The following is a 16,746-nucleotide window of genomic DNA, read 5'->3' as shown; positions in this document are numbered from 1 at the left end:
TAACCTATATATGGTGGGCGGTAACCAGCTAGAAGGTGACATGCAAAAACCATCCGCGTACTGAAATAACAAAATAAGAAAAAGCCGCATAAGGAAGACAAAAGGCGGCTACTTGGCTAGTGGTTCAGGTCAAATTGTCTTCCGGATAGGATCGATAGGGACAGAACGACAAAACCGGCAAGAGACGTAGGCATTCGACACCGGGCCGAACTCTTTTGCCTCCCGTGGTTCTTTTTCTTCTTACATCTTTTTTTAACTTGCCGTAGAATTTATTTTGCTGTTTGGACTTTCCTTTTTTCTTCTCTCTGTTTTTCCCCGGTGTTGTAGCCGAAACGCGTGGTCCTATACCCACCCAACTAGGTATTTCGCCTCACGAAAAAGGGGGTAGTTCACGTGACCCAACACTGCTACTATGACACTTGTTTATTCATGTAGTATCTATACCTCAAGAATCATATGGTTAAAACGGCAATTCCATTTCTATATCATATCTACGTCTAGGGTTTCCACCTAATAAGCTCACCATTGCACCTATACGGATATTCCAAATAGTGCTACAGCAGTGTCGAATGCAACCTTGACAACCATCAAGGTTGCTTATTATTAGATGAACTCGTTTCATCATCATGTTCATCTCCCCCTCTCAATTCATGCGAATACACTATCCCATCTAGCGGAGCTCCTGCCATCTCTACCGGCCCATTCTCATCAACACCATTTTTTTCCGGACAACCCATTTCAAACGTCCATGCCCCATCTAGCTCGCTTCCCCTTCCCCTTCCCTTTCCCCTTCGGAAAACGTCCAACCTCCTTTCCAACTCACTCATATTCCACCCGCGAGCCTCCATTCCAACATACGACATGCGAAAATTCCCCAACTCCCCTTCCCTGAGCACAATGGGATTCGGCCTGGCTTCCACTGGCATTGACAGATATCGTTCCAGCTCCCTGTCCCGTACGTTGTGCCGAACAGCTACCAGTGCCATACCCAAGTTACTATGAATCTCATCGCTGGCACTATTTTGATCATGTGCTTCATTGAGGTACTGCAGAGCGAGCCATGCGTTATTCCGCCCGAGATGGAAGAGCCCCCGCTGGTTGTAGTAGGCAGCGTTGAGTACCTTTTGATAAGCTTGCGAGGAGTGGGAGGTCGCCCTGAAATGATATTGGAACCTAATTCCTAGACCGCGGTTTTCGGCCCACCGGTGGAGCAGATTCTGGAGGGGTTCTCGGAAGTCGTCGTGTAGGTTCGCATAGGCGCGCCCATCAGAGAAGAGAAGCATAAATTCGTCAGGGTGCTGGTGGTTGAGGAATATCCGCTGCAAGGAACATTAGCTAGGCTGATTGACTTGGGATAAAGAGTGATGAGTCTACACTGATCGGAGCTTTTCTGTCCTTTCCCTGCTGGAGTGCTTCCTTCAGCTCCTCTGGCAGTATCCCACCCCAAGTGTACTTCTCGCCTTTCTTCTGGAGTAAGACCCAGCCCTCAGACGCATTCATCGCCACGTCATAGATCTTGCCATATCCAGTTCTTTTCCAAAAAGATGCGCTTGACAACAACCGCTGTATTTCATTTTCCAACCCAGCAGGAAGATTCCGCCAGCGGTATCTCTTAAGCTCACAGGCGTCTGCGAAGAAACTACCAGGTCGTGGCCCAAAACTCACATTCAAGCTCGCCGTAAAGTTTTTCTTTGCAGCTGCGTTATTTTCGATCGCGAGTGCTTGGAGGTTCTCAATTTCCGCATAGCTATTTCCGCACGCCTTAACAGTCCCTTCCCGGTCCAAGGCGCGCCATTGCCCTACATGTGAGAGGAAATCGTGTCCGCGGATGTTGAAGAAGTATTTTCGGGCCGCATATCTCTGGTATTCGCTAGAAAATATATCTGGGAGTCCATAGCTAGATGGTGTTATTAATTTCAGGTTATAGGAATGTTAGACTTATTGAACGGTGCTACTTACGTAGTCGTTATTGAGGCCCCAAGTGGCCTCCCGGAAGCTATCTCAGTGACACTAGCTAGATAGTTGTTCTGGCATCCTAGAAATGCGAACTGGAAGTTGCTCGACATGGTTGAGAACCATGTTGTTGCTTGTATGCTTAAGGCGACTCATACGCCCATATATCCCACTTCTTAGCCTCAAGGGAAGTCGAAAGTCCGCGCCCTTAACTTCGAAGCAGGGAAATAGCCCGGTTCAATCTGTCTTATGCAGTATCACGGACCTAACTTAAACTTTGGCTTAGCCTTCCAATATTGCGCCACACCATTGGAGCGCGCCCGTCGTCAGCCTCATTTTGACATTTCTGGGTCTGCGCCTCCACTAGAAGGGAGTTCGCCAATGTTACCGGCCACATGACCACGCCCAGCCGCCCAGATTTATTTGCCCGCCATTAGAAGATTTGGTACTTCCTGAGTGCATCGCTACTTACCGACATAGATAGGTAACAGTAAATATTTAAATCACCCACCACTCATCTTTGCTCCTAGCTCGTGGCGGATAAACAAGAAGACACAGGCTGTATTATTTCTTACTAAATTGAAAAAGTCCAATATGATCAAAAAGTCTAGAATTGTTAGAGGGTTTGTTAATGAGGGCCAAAATGGAAACAGGGGCTATATAGCCCACAGAGCGATCGAGATCGAGACTAAGGCGGCTGCACCCCAACACGGGATGAAAGCTCCAATGCAAGCAGGCTCGTCCTATAATCAATGAAGCTTGTTAGACTAAACATAGCCAATTGAGGGCCATCAAGGTAACACCTGCAGTCTAGCCGCCTGCATTGGCTCACATGCCGAAAGCCTCATTGGAGCTCAGCCTCATGGTTTCTTTTGGGAGGGAGAGGGGCTCTACAAAAGACAATATAATGCTTGAGACTTCCTCAAAGCAAAAGTGCCCCTTTCGCGAGTGTATTTTTCATAAGCTGTACACTGATACAGATACGAGAAAAAATGGCAATCGGAACGCGTGAGCATCTAGCAACACGCCTTCCAACGTTAAAGCCTCAGTTGAATCCCGCCGTTAACCCCTTCCGTCTCCTTCGCTCTCTAACTCTGCAGCATTGGTTGTTCTTTCTCGTAAGGCGCTCATGTCCCTATAAATACCCAATCGTTCGAATCTATATATGACCCAAACAGACTAACTGTTTGTCTAGGTCGGCTTTCTAGCATGGACATGGGACGCCTTTGATTTCCATACTGTGACCCTCACCTACTCCGAACTTTCGGAATCATTCGGCGAGAAACCCTCAAAGATCTCTGTCGGCGTGACCCTGGTGCTGATGTTCCGGCCAGTGGGGGCGGCAATCTTCGGTATCGCATCAGATAGGTTTGGGCGAAAGTGGCCGTTCGTGATAAACAATGTCCTCCTTATTGTTTTTGAGCTCTCCACAGGCTTTTGCAACACCTATCAGCAGTTCTTAGCCGTGCGCGCCCTATTTGGGATAGCCATGGGAGGGATTTATGGGAATGCCGCTGCGACGGCGTTAGAGGACTGTCCTGAAGAGGCCAGGGGCCTTATGTCCGGCATTTTCCAGAGCGGGTATCCGTTTGGTTACCTGCTGGCGACTGTATTTTGGGAGGCATTTGACGAGAAAACCGGACACGGATGGCGACCACTTTTCTGGTTTGGTGCAGGACCGCCGGCCTTGCTCATCGTGTTTCGGCTCTGTTTACCAGAGACGGACGCCTACGACAAACGTAATATTTCCCGCAACGAGAAAGGTACCGTCCGAGGCGCTTTTGCGGAATTTCAACTGGCTGTGCGAATGTATTGGAGACGCTTGCTCTACCTAGTGCTTTTCATGGCGGGCTTCAACTACATGGTAAACTCAGTGAGCCTAATGTTATCGACGACGAGCTAACAGACCTTAGTCTCATTCAACTCAGGACATCGTTGCTTTAATGCTAGAAAACAAGTATCATTTTTCGTCCACAAGGATCACGCAGGTGATAGTTGTTGCCAATATCGGTGCAATTGTGGGTGGCACTCTTGTCGGTTTCAGCAGTCAAATATTTGGACGCCGCCTCTCCATCATTGTGATGTGTATAATAGGGGTTGCTCTTCTATACCCTTATACGTCTACCGCAGGTCCCGGCATCTTTGCAGTTTTTTTCTTCGAACAATTCTGCGTCCAAGGAGCATGGGGAATCATTCCCATCCATCTGATCGAGCTTTCTCCGACTGCTTTCCGGACTTTCGTCGTCGGGACGTCGTATCAGCTGGGGAATCTAATTTCGTCAGCCTCAAATACAATCGAGACGACGATTGGAGAACGCTATCCTTTGCCGAGTATAGAACGAAACGGGGAAACGGTTCAAAGGTATGATTATAGCGTTGTGATGCGGATTTTTAGCGCTTGCATCTTCGTCTATGTTATTATCATTACGCTTTTGGGCCCTGAGGAGCTAGGGAGGAATATGAAAGACGACGACGAGGATATGTCGGATGAGAATGAAGGAACTCATAGAGGATTGCAGGAAAATGCAAGTTCTGGGAACTGGGCTTAAGGGATAGCCTCTGATAGCTAAACGATATAAGAGTGAGTTAATACAATAATAAAAATTGCAAAGCATGGAAAATAGGAACTGGGCCCGTGTGATCAACAACATACCAACGATATACTTTAGTCACTCACTGGTATCTTGCCAACATATGTGAATACCCAAGTCCATGTTGTCGTTGTTGGTCGACTAGATAATATCTCGTTCCAAGGTTATAACCCCTCGGTAGCCAGCGGAATAACGGGCCTGGAATTATGTACGACTGAGGTGAGCGCGTCGTCCCTCGAGACTCGCCTTTAAGTGGTTTGACCGAACAATCACGCTACCAAGCGCAAAAACCTCGCAGTCATCATCCATGTTGTCGCAACTCCGCATCACACCGCTCAAGGACTGAAGTACAGTACCTGAAAACTCGTCCGATGCCAAATCGACACGATTATTTCACGCTTGAAGAGTTGGGCCGAGGGAGATACATTGACGGTAGAAAAGGGCTGTTTGCATACCGGTATCCTTTGGATCTTTTCCGGGACTCTCGGTTGGCGAACTGGTCGCATGAGTTTGCCCCACATACACTTTGGACGCTACTGAGGACATTAACGTATATAGAGGTAAGTACCTAACCAAGTCCCTAAGTAGGCACGAAGTAGTTACCTATGGATAGCTAGAAGACGTTAAGCAACTGATATTCTTATTTCAATTTTTAATAGCTTACGTGATTGATTTTACATCAGATATAAGCATACATGTTTTTTTTTAAATCGTTGTGCAGTGGTAGTTACCCCGCCAACGTAAGAACTCGCGGCCTCTTTACTTCTGACCGATCCATCCTCATCCACCGAGATAGTACAAACAGTTCTCTAATGGCTCATCTCTGCCCACGCTTACTCCTCTAGCCCCAGGAATTTGCTTTACCCCTGGATAGCCTTCAGCATAGCATCGTAGGCTGGCTTCTTCTGATAGTTGTCGTTCCATAAGAGGGCAGCACCTTCACCATTGAAGGTTTGCGGGACCCACGAGTATTTGTCCGAGACACCCTATTGGGAGAAACAAACACGTTAGCCAATATTACCCCCAAGGCATGAGTCTCAGTTACAGGGTTGATGCAAGAAAGAACAATCTACATACCCAGAGAGTGATACCAACACATCGCTCGACAGCCATGCACGCCCTGGTCAGTCTACCGTAGCACTCCGCTTGTTCTTGGAGATTCTGCGCACTAGCCGGCATATTCATACGGATATCAACTTCGGTATAGGCAACGTCGACACCCAAGTCAGTGTACATGCGCAAGCTCTTCTCTAGAATCTCCTGCGACGGGGTAGCAATGTCCTGGGTTGGGGTCTTGCTAACAACCAAGTGGCCTTGGAGACCAACGCCATCAATCCTCACGCCATATGACTGAACGAGCTTGACGATTCTGGCAGCACCTTCGGATTTAGCTTCAGCGTACTCGAGGTTGTAGTCGTTGTAGTAGAGCTTGGCAGATGGGTCGGCAGCAGCGGCAAGACGGAAAGACATTGGGAGATACGCCTCTCCAATGACACTGAGGAAGACATTAGGGCGGTAAGTGCCATCCTCATTGAGAGCTGCACAAATTTGGTTAGTTTCATTACATGAAGCTTTGTTTAATCGCCAACGGGGCAGACAGAATATAAGGGATGAGTATTACTGACCTTCGTTGACAACGTCCCAGTGAGTGCATTTACCCTTGTACTGGCCCATAACTCGGTTGATATGGTTTGTCATGACGTTGATCAATGTGGCATTATTGAAGTTGCTGTTCGACACCCACCCTGGAAGCTGGCTGTACCAGACGAGAGTGTGGCAGCGCATGTGTTTGCCGTTTTGAGTTGCATAATTGGCCACTTGGTCTGCACCACCGAAGGTGAACTGGCCTTGGTTTGGCTCTGTGGCATCCCATTTCATGGCATTCTCGGGCGTGATTGATCCGAACTCATTCTTGTTGCCGATGATATTCGTCTCTGATTGATCATTGCGGATAGTCAAGGAGGTACCAATGTATTCCCTTCCTCTGGCGACCATGGCAGCATTGAGACCAGCCACCTGACGAGCGTTAAATCTGAATTTACAATGTTAGCAATTGAATTAAAGAGAACATGATTTTACTTGTGGATGTGGACATACAGAACCGGGTTGGCGGAGACCATTCCACCAAGGCCCAAGGCCATTGTGACAGACGACGTGAAACGCATTTTGACTTGATTGGGATAGAGCACGACGGTTACCAGCGAGCAAGATGCCAAAACTGCTGGCCAAAACGACGGGTGAGCCCATTATTATAGCTGATTTTGATGATGGTTATTATTCGTATCTTGGCTTTCTCTAATTTATGAATACCCGGCTTGGAAAGGGGAGACTTTACTCAGGCACATAACCATCTGAAAGGGTTAGAGCCGTCCAGAACACCGGCGATTACCCGTTTAGACACCACGTGGGGAATAGATAAAACCCGCGGGGCAGTCGTGCTAGCAGAATGGGTTTCATTATTTCAGCAAATCAAGAGATTCCTAGAGGGATGGACAATATCACGGCTAAGTAAGGAGATCGAGGCCACTGTAAATGTATAGTACAATGCCCCCTCGGTTATCGGGTATGTAAACTACTTCAGTAATGATTATCCCATGAAGCGTGAGGCTCTTGGCCTGCACGTCGTAACGGAATATCATTCTTGAGTTTAGGCTGGATGGTACCTGCGCCACTCCGATGACGTTGCTAGTGGTGCACTTAGTACACTTAATTTCTAGGTGGCGCCACAGGTAATATAAAAAGTTATATCCCAATTCATGCGACTAGCCTGGCAGCCGGAGAAAAGGGGCAGCACCCTCACCCATACTACCGGTACTACCCAAACATATTTTCAACTTTTCTCTCCTTCAAAACTCACATCCAAATGAATTCTTTGTCTACGAAGTACTTGTCACCGCTATACACAGCGCCCGAAATACTAAGACGATATTTTTATCGCTAAATGAGTTTTGCTTAACCTCATCACATCTCGTATTCAATTACTCAACTGCACGTCGAGTCGGTCTTCTCGAATTCCGTCCGCAATCCAGAGAGTGGACTTTCAGTATACTCTATGTTTATTCCAGAGCTGGGCAAGCCCTTGATATGTCGGAATATCTAACTAGGAAGAACTCTCGGGTGTCCGCGTCACATTTCTCATGAGACTGAAGCCACTAGGTCGACTTTCTCCATTATCAACAGCAATGGCGAACTCAAGTTGATCGAACACTGGCAGGAAAGCCAGCCAGCCATGCAACTACACCCAAAGACGACTCCCAAAAAAAGGGACGGAGCTCAATTGACGATATTGGAAATACTGTACCGATTAGCAGATGGCAAAGTTGCGGCTATTCCGATCCTATAATGCGGGGAACCCCTCTCCGCAAATGTCTTCACCAACGGATAAAATCAACCTCCTCGCCCGCACCATGCCACTTCATCCATTCACATCCCAAGATGAGAAGAGTTTCATTAGGCTCAAACAAGCTATCCTCCGCATCCCGTGCTTTATGGTCCCGTGAAGGGAGACCGCGTTAAGTACACGTTTCTTCAGTGAGGTGTCGATAAGATTTATGAGGTCCGTATCGAACCATGTTGCGATAAGTATCTTACTTCAAGTTCCAAGACTTTGATTGTCGGTCTCGCTGGCCAATTATAAACATACTCTAACTCTCAATTGTCTCTTCCTGTCCTTATTAAGTATCTCAAATTACACCTACTCTCTCCTCAAATAGAACCCAAAAATGAAACCCTCCATTCTTCTCCCCATCTCCCTCCTCCCCTATGCACTTGCTTCCCCACACAAATCACGTCAAAAGTCACAAATACTCAGCCCCGACGTCCCAATCTATATCGGCCATGTCTTCTGGCCCCCAAAAATGACGTTCATAGCCTGGCTGCCCTCGCCCTCGGACGACAAATACACACCGCAAACTGAATGGTGCTATTTCGCAACCGATGCTTCAAACCACAAACTCTTCCACCTAGGCGGCATCGGCAATTTGCAAATCAAAAACTATTTTGACGAGGAAGCGTATATTGCCCGTGATGGAAAGAGATGGGCTGACTGTCGCGTCACGCCTGAGAGTGGGAGGATGGGCGCTTGTACTGGGGTTGAGGATTGGGAGTGTGAGGGGGGCCATAAGTTTACGGGGCCTGGGACGAAAGGGTGGAGTTGCTGGGTTAACGATAAGGAGGCGTTATTGAAGGAACTTGAGGGCCCTATTGCGAATGCGACCCAAGGAGGAGAACCGGTGCTTACGACAAGTGGAGTGGCGATGGGTACGATGGACAGTAGTTCGCTGGTCGGTGCTTTCACCCCTGGGGCGACTGGGAGTTGAGCGCGGATGAGCTGGGAATTATTATATGGTGGTAAAGGAGTTTCTAGTGGCAGGTAGTGGATAGCGGCTGGTGCCAATTTGGTTTGTAGATTTCCAAACCGACCATCAAGCAGTAGTTAATCGACACAGTCAACCAAATAATATACTGCCTTTTCCAATTTCACTAGACCACCTATGACAGCCGGCGATATAGATAATGCTGTGGACTGGAGGGAAAGCCATTCATATCATACCCTGGTGCTCGCTTGATTGGTTGTCACCCGGTTGATGGATTGATTTGGTAGACTGTCGGTTGTGGTCATGGGCGTGTGAATCAACATGAGCAATTGGTTTGGGCTGAGATGGTGAAGTGACTGATCTAGCTCCGGATTGAAAAGGCAGCGGGTATAAGATGACTCCGTGCAGTTGCGGCAGACTGCTTTGCTATCTCCTAAATTGGGCTCCCAAGAAATTCTTGCCAGTTTTGAGTTCTGCTCTTAACCCCGGGTGTATATATCGTTTTACAGAAACGAGTTGTTAGTGTTGGATATTTCCCAGCCAAGTGTCACTGGATCTGCAGGATCATCCAGAGGTTTATGGAGTTCAACATCTGGCATCCAGTCGTTATATTCCGGGTGGGCATCGATACCCCCGAAGTCCGAGAATTGATTGATATCCGGATTTCCCCAATCCAAGTCGAACGACGGCAATGGCTGCATCGTAGCCAATTCCATAAGTCCCATTGATCGCAAGTTTTCCGCCTGGTTTGGAGTGATGCCCTGCAGCTGTGCCAATGGAGGAGAAGCAACTAGTACAGTGGCCTCCACAGGGGCCTGCTTCTTGCTGATATCTGGCGGTGATGGCAGCCAACAGTGGTCTAAATCACCCTGGAGTCCGACGGGTGGTTTAAAATTCTCTTCTTTTTCTTGACTCGTATACCAAGTTCGAAGCCTAAGGAGAATACCTAGGAAGGTGAAAGGAGCTCTGCATTCCATCGGGCCAACGGCCAGACTTAATTTCTCTATGAGGGATTCTAAACATGGTCCTAATTTGAGGATTCCTGGCTCAAGGACCGATCCTATCTGACTTTCCAAAGTTTTGGAAGATATATAAAGTTTCGTCAAAACAAGTATTGCGTATGTCATGCGAACGTAGTTGAAAATGGGAATCGCTCGCATCGTCTCCACGTCCATGTTTAGCATCATATCGAGTAAACAATGCACCGACGAGATTATTATAGAGACTGGTTTGATGTATGATGATGAGGCATGTATGTTTGGCTCAATAGAGAGGACCCTGTCGAGCTTGTAGGGGGGCGTAAGATCTTCGATAGGGTGATCATCGTGTATCGCGACCTCATGAAGATAAATTTGAGTGTGGTGGTACGCCAGTAATAATGCAACTTTTATTGTCAGCATGCAATGGGCTAGAGGATGGGGTCGGGTACCGTTAATGCCATTTGAATCAAACCTTTCTCTCCAAGCCTGTAGCTTTTGCTCAAAGCCATTGAGCATCAACTTGACTTGGGGTTCTGCTAAATTGGCAATATTACTTGCATCATCAAAAGAGAAGGATGACCCAATCTCCTCGGTGATTTGTAGGAGTATTGCCCATGCGACAAGAGTATTATCCAAAGTCGCCGAACTGCCATGTAGGCTCAAATATGCAATGCAATCATTCATCCAGCTACTATATCGTAGAAAGTTTGGACGGCGCATATTCATAGCTACTCTGTGAGTTGTTAGATTATACCTGAAGTAAATTGGTGAGTCCCTTACCCGGCACTAATCAAGTAGCAAGCCAAGAATGTTCTCCTTCGTTCTATCTCCCCTTCGTCCTTGGTCATATTCTGAGCAACTTCTGGGGACGATTTATCAGAGTCTGCTTGTCTTCTCCTGGACGCTTTTGGATTTGTCCCGAGGCCAATATCTATGGCCATTGTTACTGCCATATGGATATATTCGTAAAACTTAAGCTGGGAAAGTCTGCCAGGTGGGTAGTACCAAACTGCGGTTACAATTAATGCTTGGACCAACTCAAGCGATTTTTCACTGTTGATAACTGTTCTATACGCATAAGCTGCGAGCACCTCGCTATGAAGTATCCTATACAAATGCGGATCGGTTTTGGCCGCCGCGGCCGCAATCACAGCCAGGAAAAGAGTAGGCTTTGTTCGTCGCATATTCTCTGCCAAAGTCCCTGGAGGAAATGCAACCGCAGGGTAGTTTTGAAAGAGATCATCGGTATAGGTGCGAAACAGTTTGTCCGCCACTTTCATCGAAACAATACCCTTATCTATAACATCCGCATCTGGAGAAAAGACGGACGGGCTCGGCACATTCTGATCTGGCGAGTCGTTTATTTCAGAAGTTACTACTGGTAACAATCTCGCAGAACAGGTCAGGCCTGGGACTTTTAAGCTGCCAACCGTTGTCGCCGAGCTTGGGCTACCGCGGTTCATCGAGATTGAGACGCCTAGACTGCTCAGCTCGTTCACGTCCACGGGTCCAGTTTTCTCTGGAAGTAAGGGGCTCTTCCTGTCGAAAAGCGCGCGCATCGCTTGAACCTCCCTTTCTAGCTCGGCGACTCGAGTATCTGTCCGCTTCCGCTGTTTCCTTTTTTGCGGCGCGGTGAAAACGCACTGGCGGTCCGTCTTCAGGCATCTCAGGCATGATTTGGAGTTGGGAAATGATGAATTAGAAGGATTTGGCAAACATCTAACTTTGTGTAACCGGCAGGCATCGCAAGCGCGGTTGGATGACGGATCTTTGGACGTGAACCGCTCCACTTCCATGATTGCTGTCTCGAAATCGACACAGCGATGCTAGAATGATTTCAATAATATGAAGGCGCAGCTGATCAAGTCTTTCGGGCCTTGGTGTCGAGGCATGCGTCTTGTCGTATTCGAGCACTGCAATGACGAGTTCGTTAATCATGCTGATGCCAAAGGCTGGAATCCAAAAATCGGTGCACTTATAAATCACGTGATAGTAAATTCGACTGCGGTGATCGTGTTAATCGACGTTGGAAGTTGGAGGATATTCTAAGAATTGTAGCTGCAGGTCTCGATATTCACATTGACAGCTAGTTAGGATATATTTCAGCGCAGTAACTCGAGAGGTTTCCCGGCAAGGCCAGATGGGGATAATCAGATCACATGGGGCACAAGTTCAACTGCCGATGCCAAGCTAGTTTAAGCACAATATTCGTAGGCGTTTCCAAGACTTGCTCCTTAACCAACATCAACCTCATATTCAACTCCAACCTCAACCTCAAGTTCAACCTCGGCTTTCCCTGGCATGCCGATGAAAACCTCTATCTCAACACTAGCATAAATGTTTGCACTATAAATCAGATCATTTGTTTTTAAAATCATATGTTTCTATCTGTCGCATTCCCACGCAGGGAGCGTCATAACACATGTGTTGAAGCCTTGTTTATGCCGCTTGGATTTAGTTTCTGCATATATTGTCGTTTATAGTACCCAAGTGGTTCCACCAACCCAGAGTGAGCGCGATGTAGGCGGACCCGGGCCAGCTTCCATTGCGGAGAACACAGGATGTCGATGATTAAAAAACTTCAGTCAAGTTGGGTATAATCTCCACGTGGCTTTTCGTACCTAGTTGTCATGTCCATCAGATTGCGTCTCACATAAATCCGGTATTGACTGCTCAAACTGGTAACGAATAATGCCGATCCGTAGCGAGGTCGAGGGGAAGTACCCCTCGAGTCAGACTCCTCCAGAAGTATACGCTCCAAATATTTTACCTAGTAGGCTGCAGGGGAATTTAATCTCCCGGGCTTTTGCATAAATCCATATTGCTGGGTGTCGTGGTCAATCAGCCTGTGCCAAGAAACATTTGCCGGAAACCTATACAATGTGCAATATTTGCTCTTTTGATAAGTATGATACAGACCCGCAGTGCCTCATCGCTCCCTTGCCGTCGCTCCACGAGACAATTTTATATTGAGCGGTGGTTTCAAAAGTTCCCACAAGTTCGCCCCTAATAATTTCTGGGCCGCGTTACCCAAGCAAGAAAAAAACCTCATTCGGCTTCGACCAAGTCTCGCGATGATGTTTCAAACAATTTTGGTGCTGGCACTACTGGCAATTCTGCCATATGCCACTCCATCGCCTCTGAGCGATCGCCCACGCTCAGTCGGTACGATGACAAGAAGCATTATTACATCAACAATCACATATCCAGACCTTCTAGCGGCAAGGCACATAACGACTGAATCACTGCCTGTAGGAACCACCACTACAACCGCTACTACTACATCCGCCGCCAGTTCTACCACAGAGACCGGCCCCGCCCCGATTCCAACCAAAACAAATGTGAAAGGCTGCCATGTCGAAGGAGTTCCGAACGCATATATGTTATCGAATACGTGGGGAAGTTCCCGAGCTTCCGATGTACTCCTCTGCCAGCTGAAGTGCATGTACATCTCGCAATGCCAGTCCTACTCCTTCCGCGCGCCTTCGACTACTAGAGAGGATAATTGCGTCTTCTACCATATGTTCATCACGAGGGGGCCACAAGGCGTGATTCCAAGTCGGACTAGTGGGATATTCTTTTCGGATAAGTATCCTGGGGACGGAAGCAATTTCTGCTACGGCAGTAGAGAGCTTTAAGGGATCGATTACTGCGAGGGAGGGATAACGCGACAAGGCACCATTCATGTTCTATATGCGCTGGAGGGACGGTATTCAAAAGTATATGGTTTGGTGTATGAGGGCTCGTAATCCGGTTGGAAAGAGAAACCGTTGGACGATAGAACGCCGAGACATCGAGAAACCGATACTATTCTTGTTAATATTCCTGGCTCTAAAATTCCGAAGGCATGGGTGAAAGCTTGTTTGCATGTGATCCCCTTGTTGCCCTTAATTCTTAAGTAGTTCGAGCCACTTCCGTTTTGTCAACCTGTTTGGTAGCTGTTTTATTCGCATCGCCAGACTGAGTCACAAACTCCAAGTTCGGAGCTCATCTCATAGGTCACTAACAGTTCTATCACTTCCGGTTTTCCATTACCACAGCTTCTGCCCTGGGTCATTCCCTAGCTTGTTTACAAGTCGATCTTATGGCATATACTAGAATGCTCCTCCTTGTATATCTCAATTTTGGCCAAGGAAGTGAATCCGTGTTGAGAAAAGCAACCAAGTCGTGCGTACGTGGCATAGATTGCTACTAGTTGAACTACAGGCTTTACAATAATAATTCAACGCTTCATCAAACTTAAACTCTCTCTCGGGAACTAGCCGCTCTTAGAGCATACGTCTAGAAGGCGTGGTCAGATGATCGAATATATCTTGCGCCACAATACAGAGACCATAAGAGATAGTACAAATCTGTTACATCAGATCAGCTGTAAGGTCTAATGGGCTTGCTCTAGCCGGAGCGTTCCGTTTTGACCCAACAAAATCTTATGGTTCTCAGCAGTTGGCTTGCCTGTCTCGCTGTTCCTTGCAGCGTCAGTTCTGAGAAAAGCATCTGAGCTGGATAAAATCTTTGAAATAGATTGCCTCAAAGCCTCTCGTGGACTGTAGTTTCATGATGGAACTAATGTCCTGAAGACTATTTGGCCCTGGGCAAGTCAAAAACTTGATGGAATTTCTACCGCGCAGGTGTTCATGCTAAGTGTCGAACAGCCATGGGCACAAAGAAGGCTTTACTATCTATTGGTGCCCAATACATCGTGGTTACGCTGTGTATTGGCCACTCCATCTATCCTTAATGATGCCGTCAAAGCTCAGTGGTTTCATTATTCATCTATTGTAAGAGCGAGTGGGACTGTATAATGTTTGATTTCCCACCCATAGCTGGAATTGCATAATCTTCTCGACCTCTCTCGCGTTGAGAAAACTAGCCCTGCCCAAACCAATGCCCAAGTTAGGTCTTTTATAATTTCCTACACGTCGACACAATGAATCTAAAATAGCAATAAGCACGCTAGGATATTTTGTTGTCAAAATATTTCTTGATCTTGCTGATTTAAGTTGAATGCTATTCTACCTACCTAGGCATACCTGCAGAGGATCTCCGCTGCAGCTCATGATGCAGGTAATAATGACGATTCCACTAATAGTCGCTATTAGTTACCGTCTTGGGGCTGTCATCTGAAGATCTCCTCACTAGAGGTTTCTAGGGAAGGATGATGAAATAACTAGGGACGATAGTATCTTGTCGTTGGCCATTCACTTAGGTTCAGTTATTTGGATTCCGGCCGGGACCGGCCTCCTCACCCAGCGTGCTGCTGCTCCATCGCCCCTATTTCCTTAGCAGCAGACAATAGGGTTCCCCTATCGCCCTCCCTACGAATCGGGCCCACCTTCCCCACGACTCGGATGGCGTTGCTTTGGGCCGCTATGGGGCCCCGCGATATGTACAGTAACCACTTCGTACTAACAAGGGCAAACCCCACCATCAACCCCGCTTCCCCTCCTGAGGGGGCGACCGCAGAAAGCCCGAAGGACATGTCCTTGCCGCCCTTATCGCCCTTGCACTCCTTGCCAGTCCTTGCGTTGTCAGGGGATGTTCTCTGCAAGCCACCCAGGCGCTTAACGCGGCCACGGTGATGGGCACCACTGGGTTTTCACGGCTAGAAGAGGATAACAGGGCTATTCAGACGCTAAATAGCCTCGGTCTTGTCGTGCATCGGACGGGCTACTTGGGGGCGTAGCAGAGGTGCCCCCTGTTTCCGGCACCAGCTCGAACCACGATAGCCGTTGGAGTTTGTGGCTTGGTGGCTTGATGTGCAGGGAACAGGCTGGCTAGCTTAGTTGTAACGTGGCATCTAGATTTTATACACTCACTGCTGCCTTGAGGTTGTGGTGCGTGTGTTGTGTTTGTAGGGGCCGTGAGAAGGGGGTTGTTTCCGTTGACGAAATTGGGGCTATAGGTCAACGAATAAGTCAAGGTGCACAATAACACTAAAAGTGAAAAGGGGGTTATAATATTAAGCATATAGAGCAGGATATAATAGAGCAGGGCCATTAATTAATTAATTAGCAACATCCTAGTTGTGGGGGTAATAGAGATAGGGAAGTCCCTGCCAAGCTCGCAATGCTGTGTAATATTACCCCATATTCTGACATGTGTGCGGTACCTGACGCAGTTACAGTAGCCTCCCACACAACTGAGTTTGAAGAATCCGGGGGGCGGCTCGGGACTTGGCCTTGCTCCAAGAAGCATTAATCGTCGACTATTACGCTATTGATTTTATTTGTAAGAATGGCTTTCGAAGCTAAGATCGTCCTTTGTCCTCCTATGCTTTTCGGACCCTTACGGCTCTGGTCGGGTGGTCTGTGTCTGTCTGACATGGTGTTGGGAATCTGCGGGCCGTGTTATTCAGAATGAAAACTTGGCAATTGCGGCAGGAAAAAATCTTTAAGATATACAGAAAGGAGTAATAAGCAAGGCCTTTCTTTTAGAGTTAGAAGATGATCGAGGACACTAGGAACAGTAAATTATAGGTCAAGAAGATAGTCCTTTAAATCATATCATTATCTCATGTCATTTTTTCATATAGAACACATGTCGCCAGTATGCGACCTTGTCATGATCATGTCATTTCCCACTTGGCTTCGCTGCGACTTAGTGCAATGGCTTTCCAAGTCATTCCACACACGAGTCGGTCTACCTCGGGTATAGAAGTAAAACCCTTCCGCCAAGGCTCCATCTCCAGCCTTTCCACCAATAATAATAAAAATGCTCCAAGCGTGTCATACTCGTACTCCGGCGTGGGTATAAGGTATAATGTATAATAAAAGTAGGTGTAAGCGTGTCGCATTGTGAGCCTAAATGCCAAGGAAAACCTCAAGTGCCTAAGCTTGGAAATTCCCTATCGTTTTGTGATCTGCCATTGCAACGGTTGCCTGCCTTGTGATGAGGTCAACCGTCGTG

The 16,746-nt window shown here is 47.5% G+C and overlaps 6 protein-coding genes across 6 annotated transcripts; 3 read left to right on the top strand and 3 right to left on the bottom strand.

Annotated features, from left to right (window-relative positions):
- Positions 1-587: 587 nt before the first annotated feature.
- Positions 588-2,066, bottom strand: BP5553_09494 (uncharacterized protein; the record flags this gene model as incomplete). Its single annotated transcript, XM_032018117.1, has 3 exons — positions 588-1,319; positions 1,375-1,897; positions 1,960-2,066. The coding sequence occupies 3 exons, from the start codon at positions 2,064-2,066 to the stop codon at positions 588-590; spliced, it is 1,362 nt and encodes a 453-aa protein (XP_031866024.1).
- An 879-nt stretch (positions 2,067-2,945) lies between these two features.
- BP5553_09493 (uncharacterized protein) lies at positions 2,946-4,502 on the top strand (the record flags this gene model as incomplete). Its single annotated transcript, XM_032018116.1, has 3 exons — positions 2,946-3,071; positions 3,149-3,817; positions 3,867-4,502. The coding sequence occupies 3 exons, from the start codon at positions 2,946-2,948 to the stop codon at positions 4,500-4,502; spliced, it is 1,431 nt and encodes a 476-aa protein (XP_031866023.1).
- A 902-nt stretch (positions 4,503-5,404) lies between these two features.
- BP5553_09492 (Beta-xylanase) lies at positions 5,405-6,709 on the bottom strand (the record flags this gene model as incomplete). Its single annotated transcript, XM_032018115.1, has 4 exons — positions 5,405-5,530; positions 5,622-6,082; positions 6,170-6,576; positions 6,642-6,709. The coding sequence occupies 4 exons, from the start codon at positions 6,707-6,709 to the stop codon at positions 5,405-5,407; spliced, it is 1,062 nt and encodes a 353-aa protein (XP_031866022.1).
- A 1,557-nt stretch (positions 6,710-8,266) lies between these two features.
- Positions 8,267-8,863, top strand: BP5553_09491 (uncharacterized protein; the record flags this gene model as incomplete). The annotated part of the gene is made up of 1 exon (XM_032018114.1): positions 8,267-8,863. One exon carries the CDS (start codon positions 8,267-8,269, stop codon positions 8,861-8,863), a length of 597 nt encoding a protein of 198 aa, XP_031866021.1.
- A 500-nt stretch (positions 8,864-9,363) lies between these two features.
- Positions 9,364-11,514, bottom strand: BP5553_09490 (uncharacterized protein; the record flags this gene model as incomplete). The annotated part of the gene is made up of 3 exons (XM_032018113.1): positions 9,364-10,573; positions 10,621-11,450; positions 11,485-11,514. 3 exons carry the CDS (start codon positions 11,512-11,514, stop codon positions 9,364-9,366), a joined length of 2,070 nt encoding a protein of 689 aa, XP_031866020.1.
- Positions 11,515-12,914: 1,400 nt separating this feature from the next.
- On the top strand, positions 12,915-13,478 carry BP5553_09489 (uncharacterized protein; the record flags this gene model as incomplete). Its single annotated transcript, XM_032018112.1, has 1 exon — positions 12,915-13,478. The coding sequence occupies one exon, from the start codon at positions 12,915-12,917 to the stop codon at positions 13,476-13,478; it is 564 nt and encodes a 187-aa protein (XP_031866019.1).
- Between the last annotated feature and the right edge of the window lie 3,268 nt (positions 13,479-16,746).

The sequence above is a fragment of the Venustampulla echinocandica genome (assembly GCF_003357145.1).
Source record: "Venustampulla echinocandica strain BP 5553 chromosome Unknown scaffold_10, whole genome shotgun sequence".
NCBI classification, from domain to species: domain Eukaryota; kingdom Fungi; phylum Ascomycota; class Leotiomycetes; order Helotiales; family Pleuroascaceae; genus Venustampulla; species Venustampulla echinocandica.
Note: the sequence above shows the minus strand (reverse complement) of the source record. Positions and strands in the feature narration are given on the sequence as shown.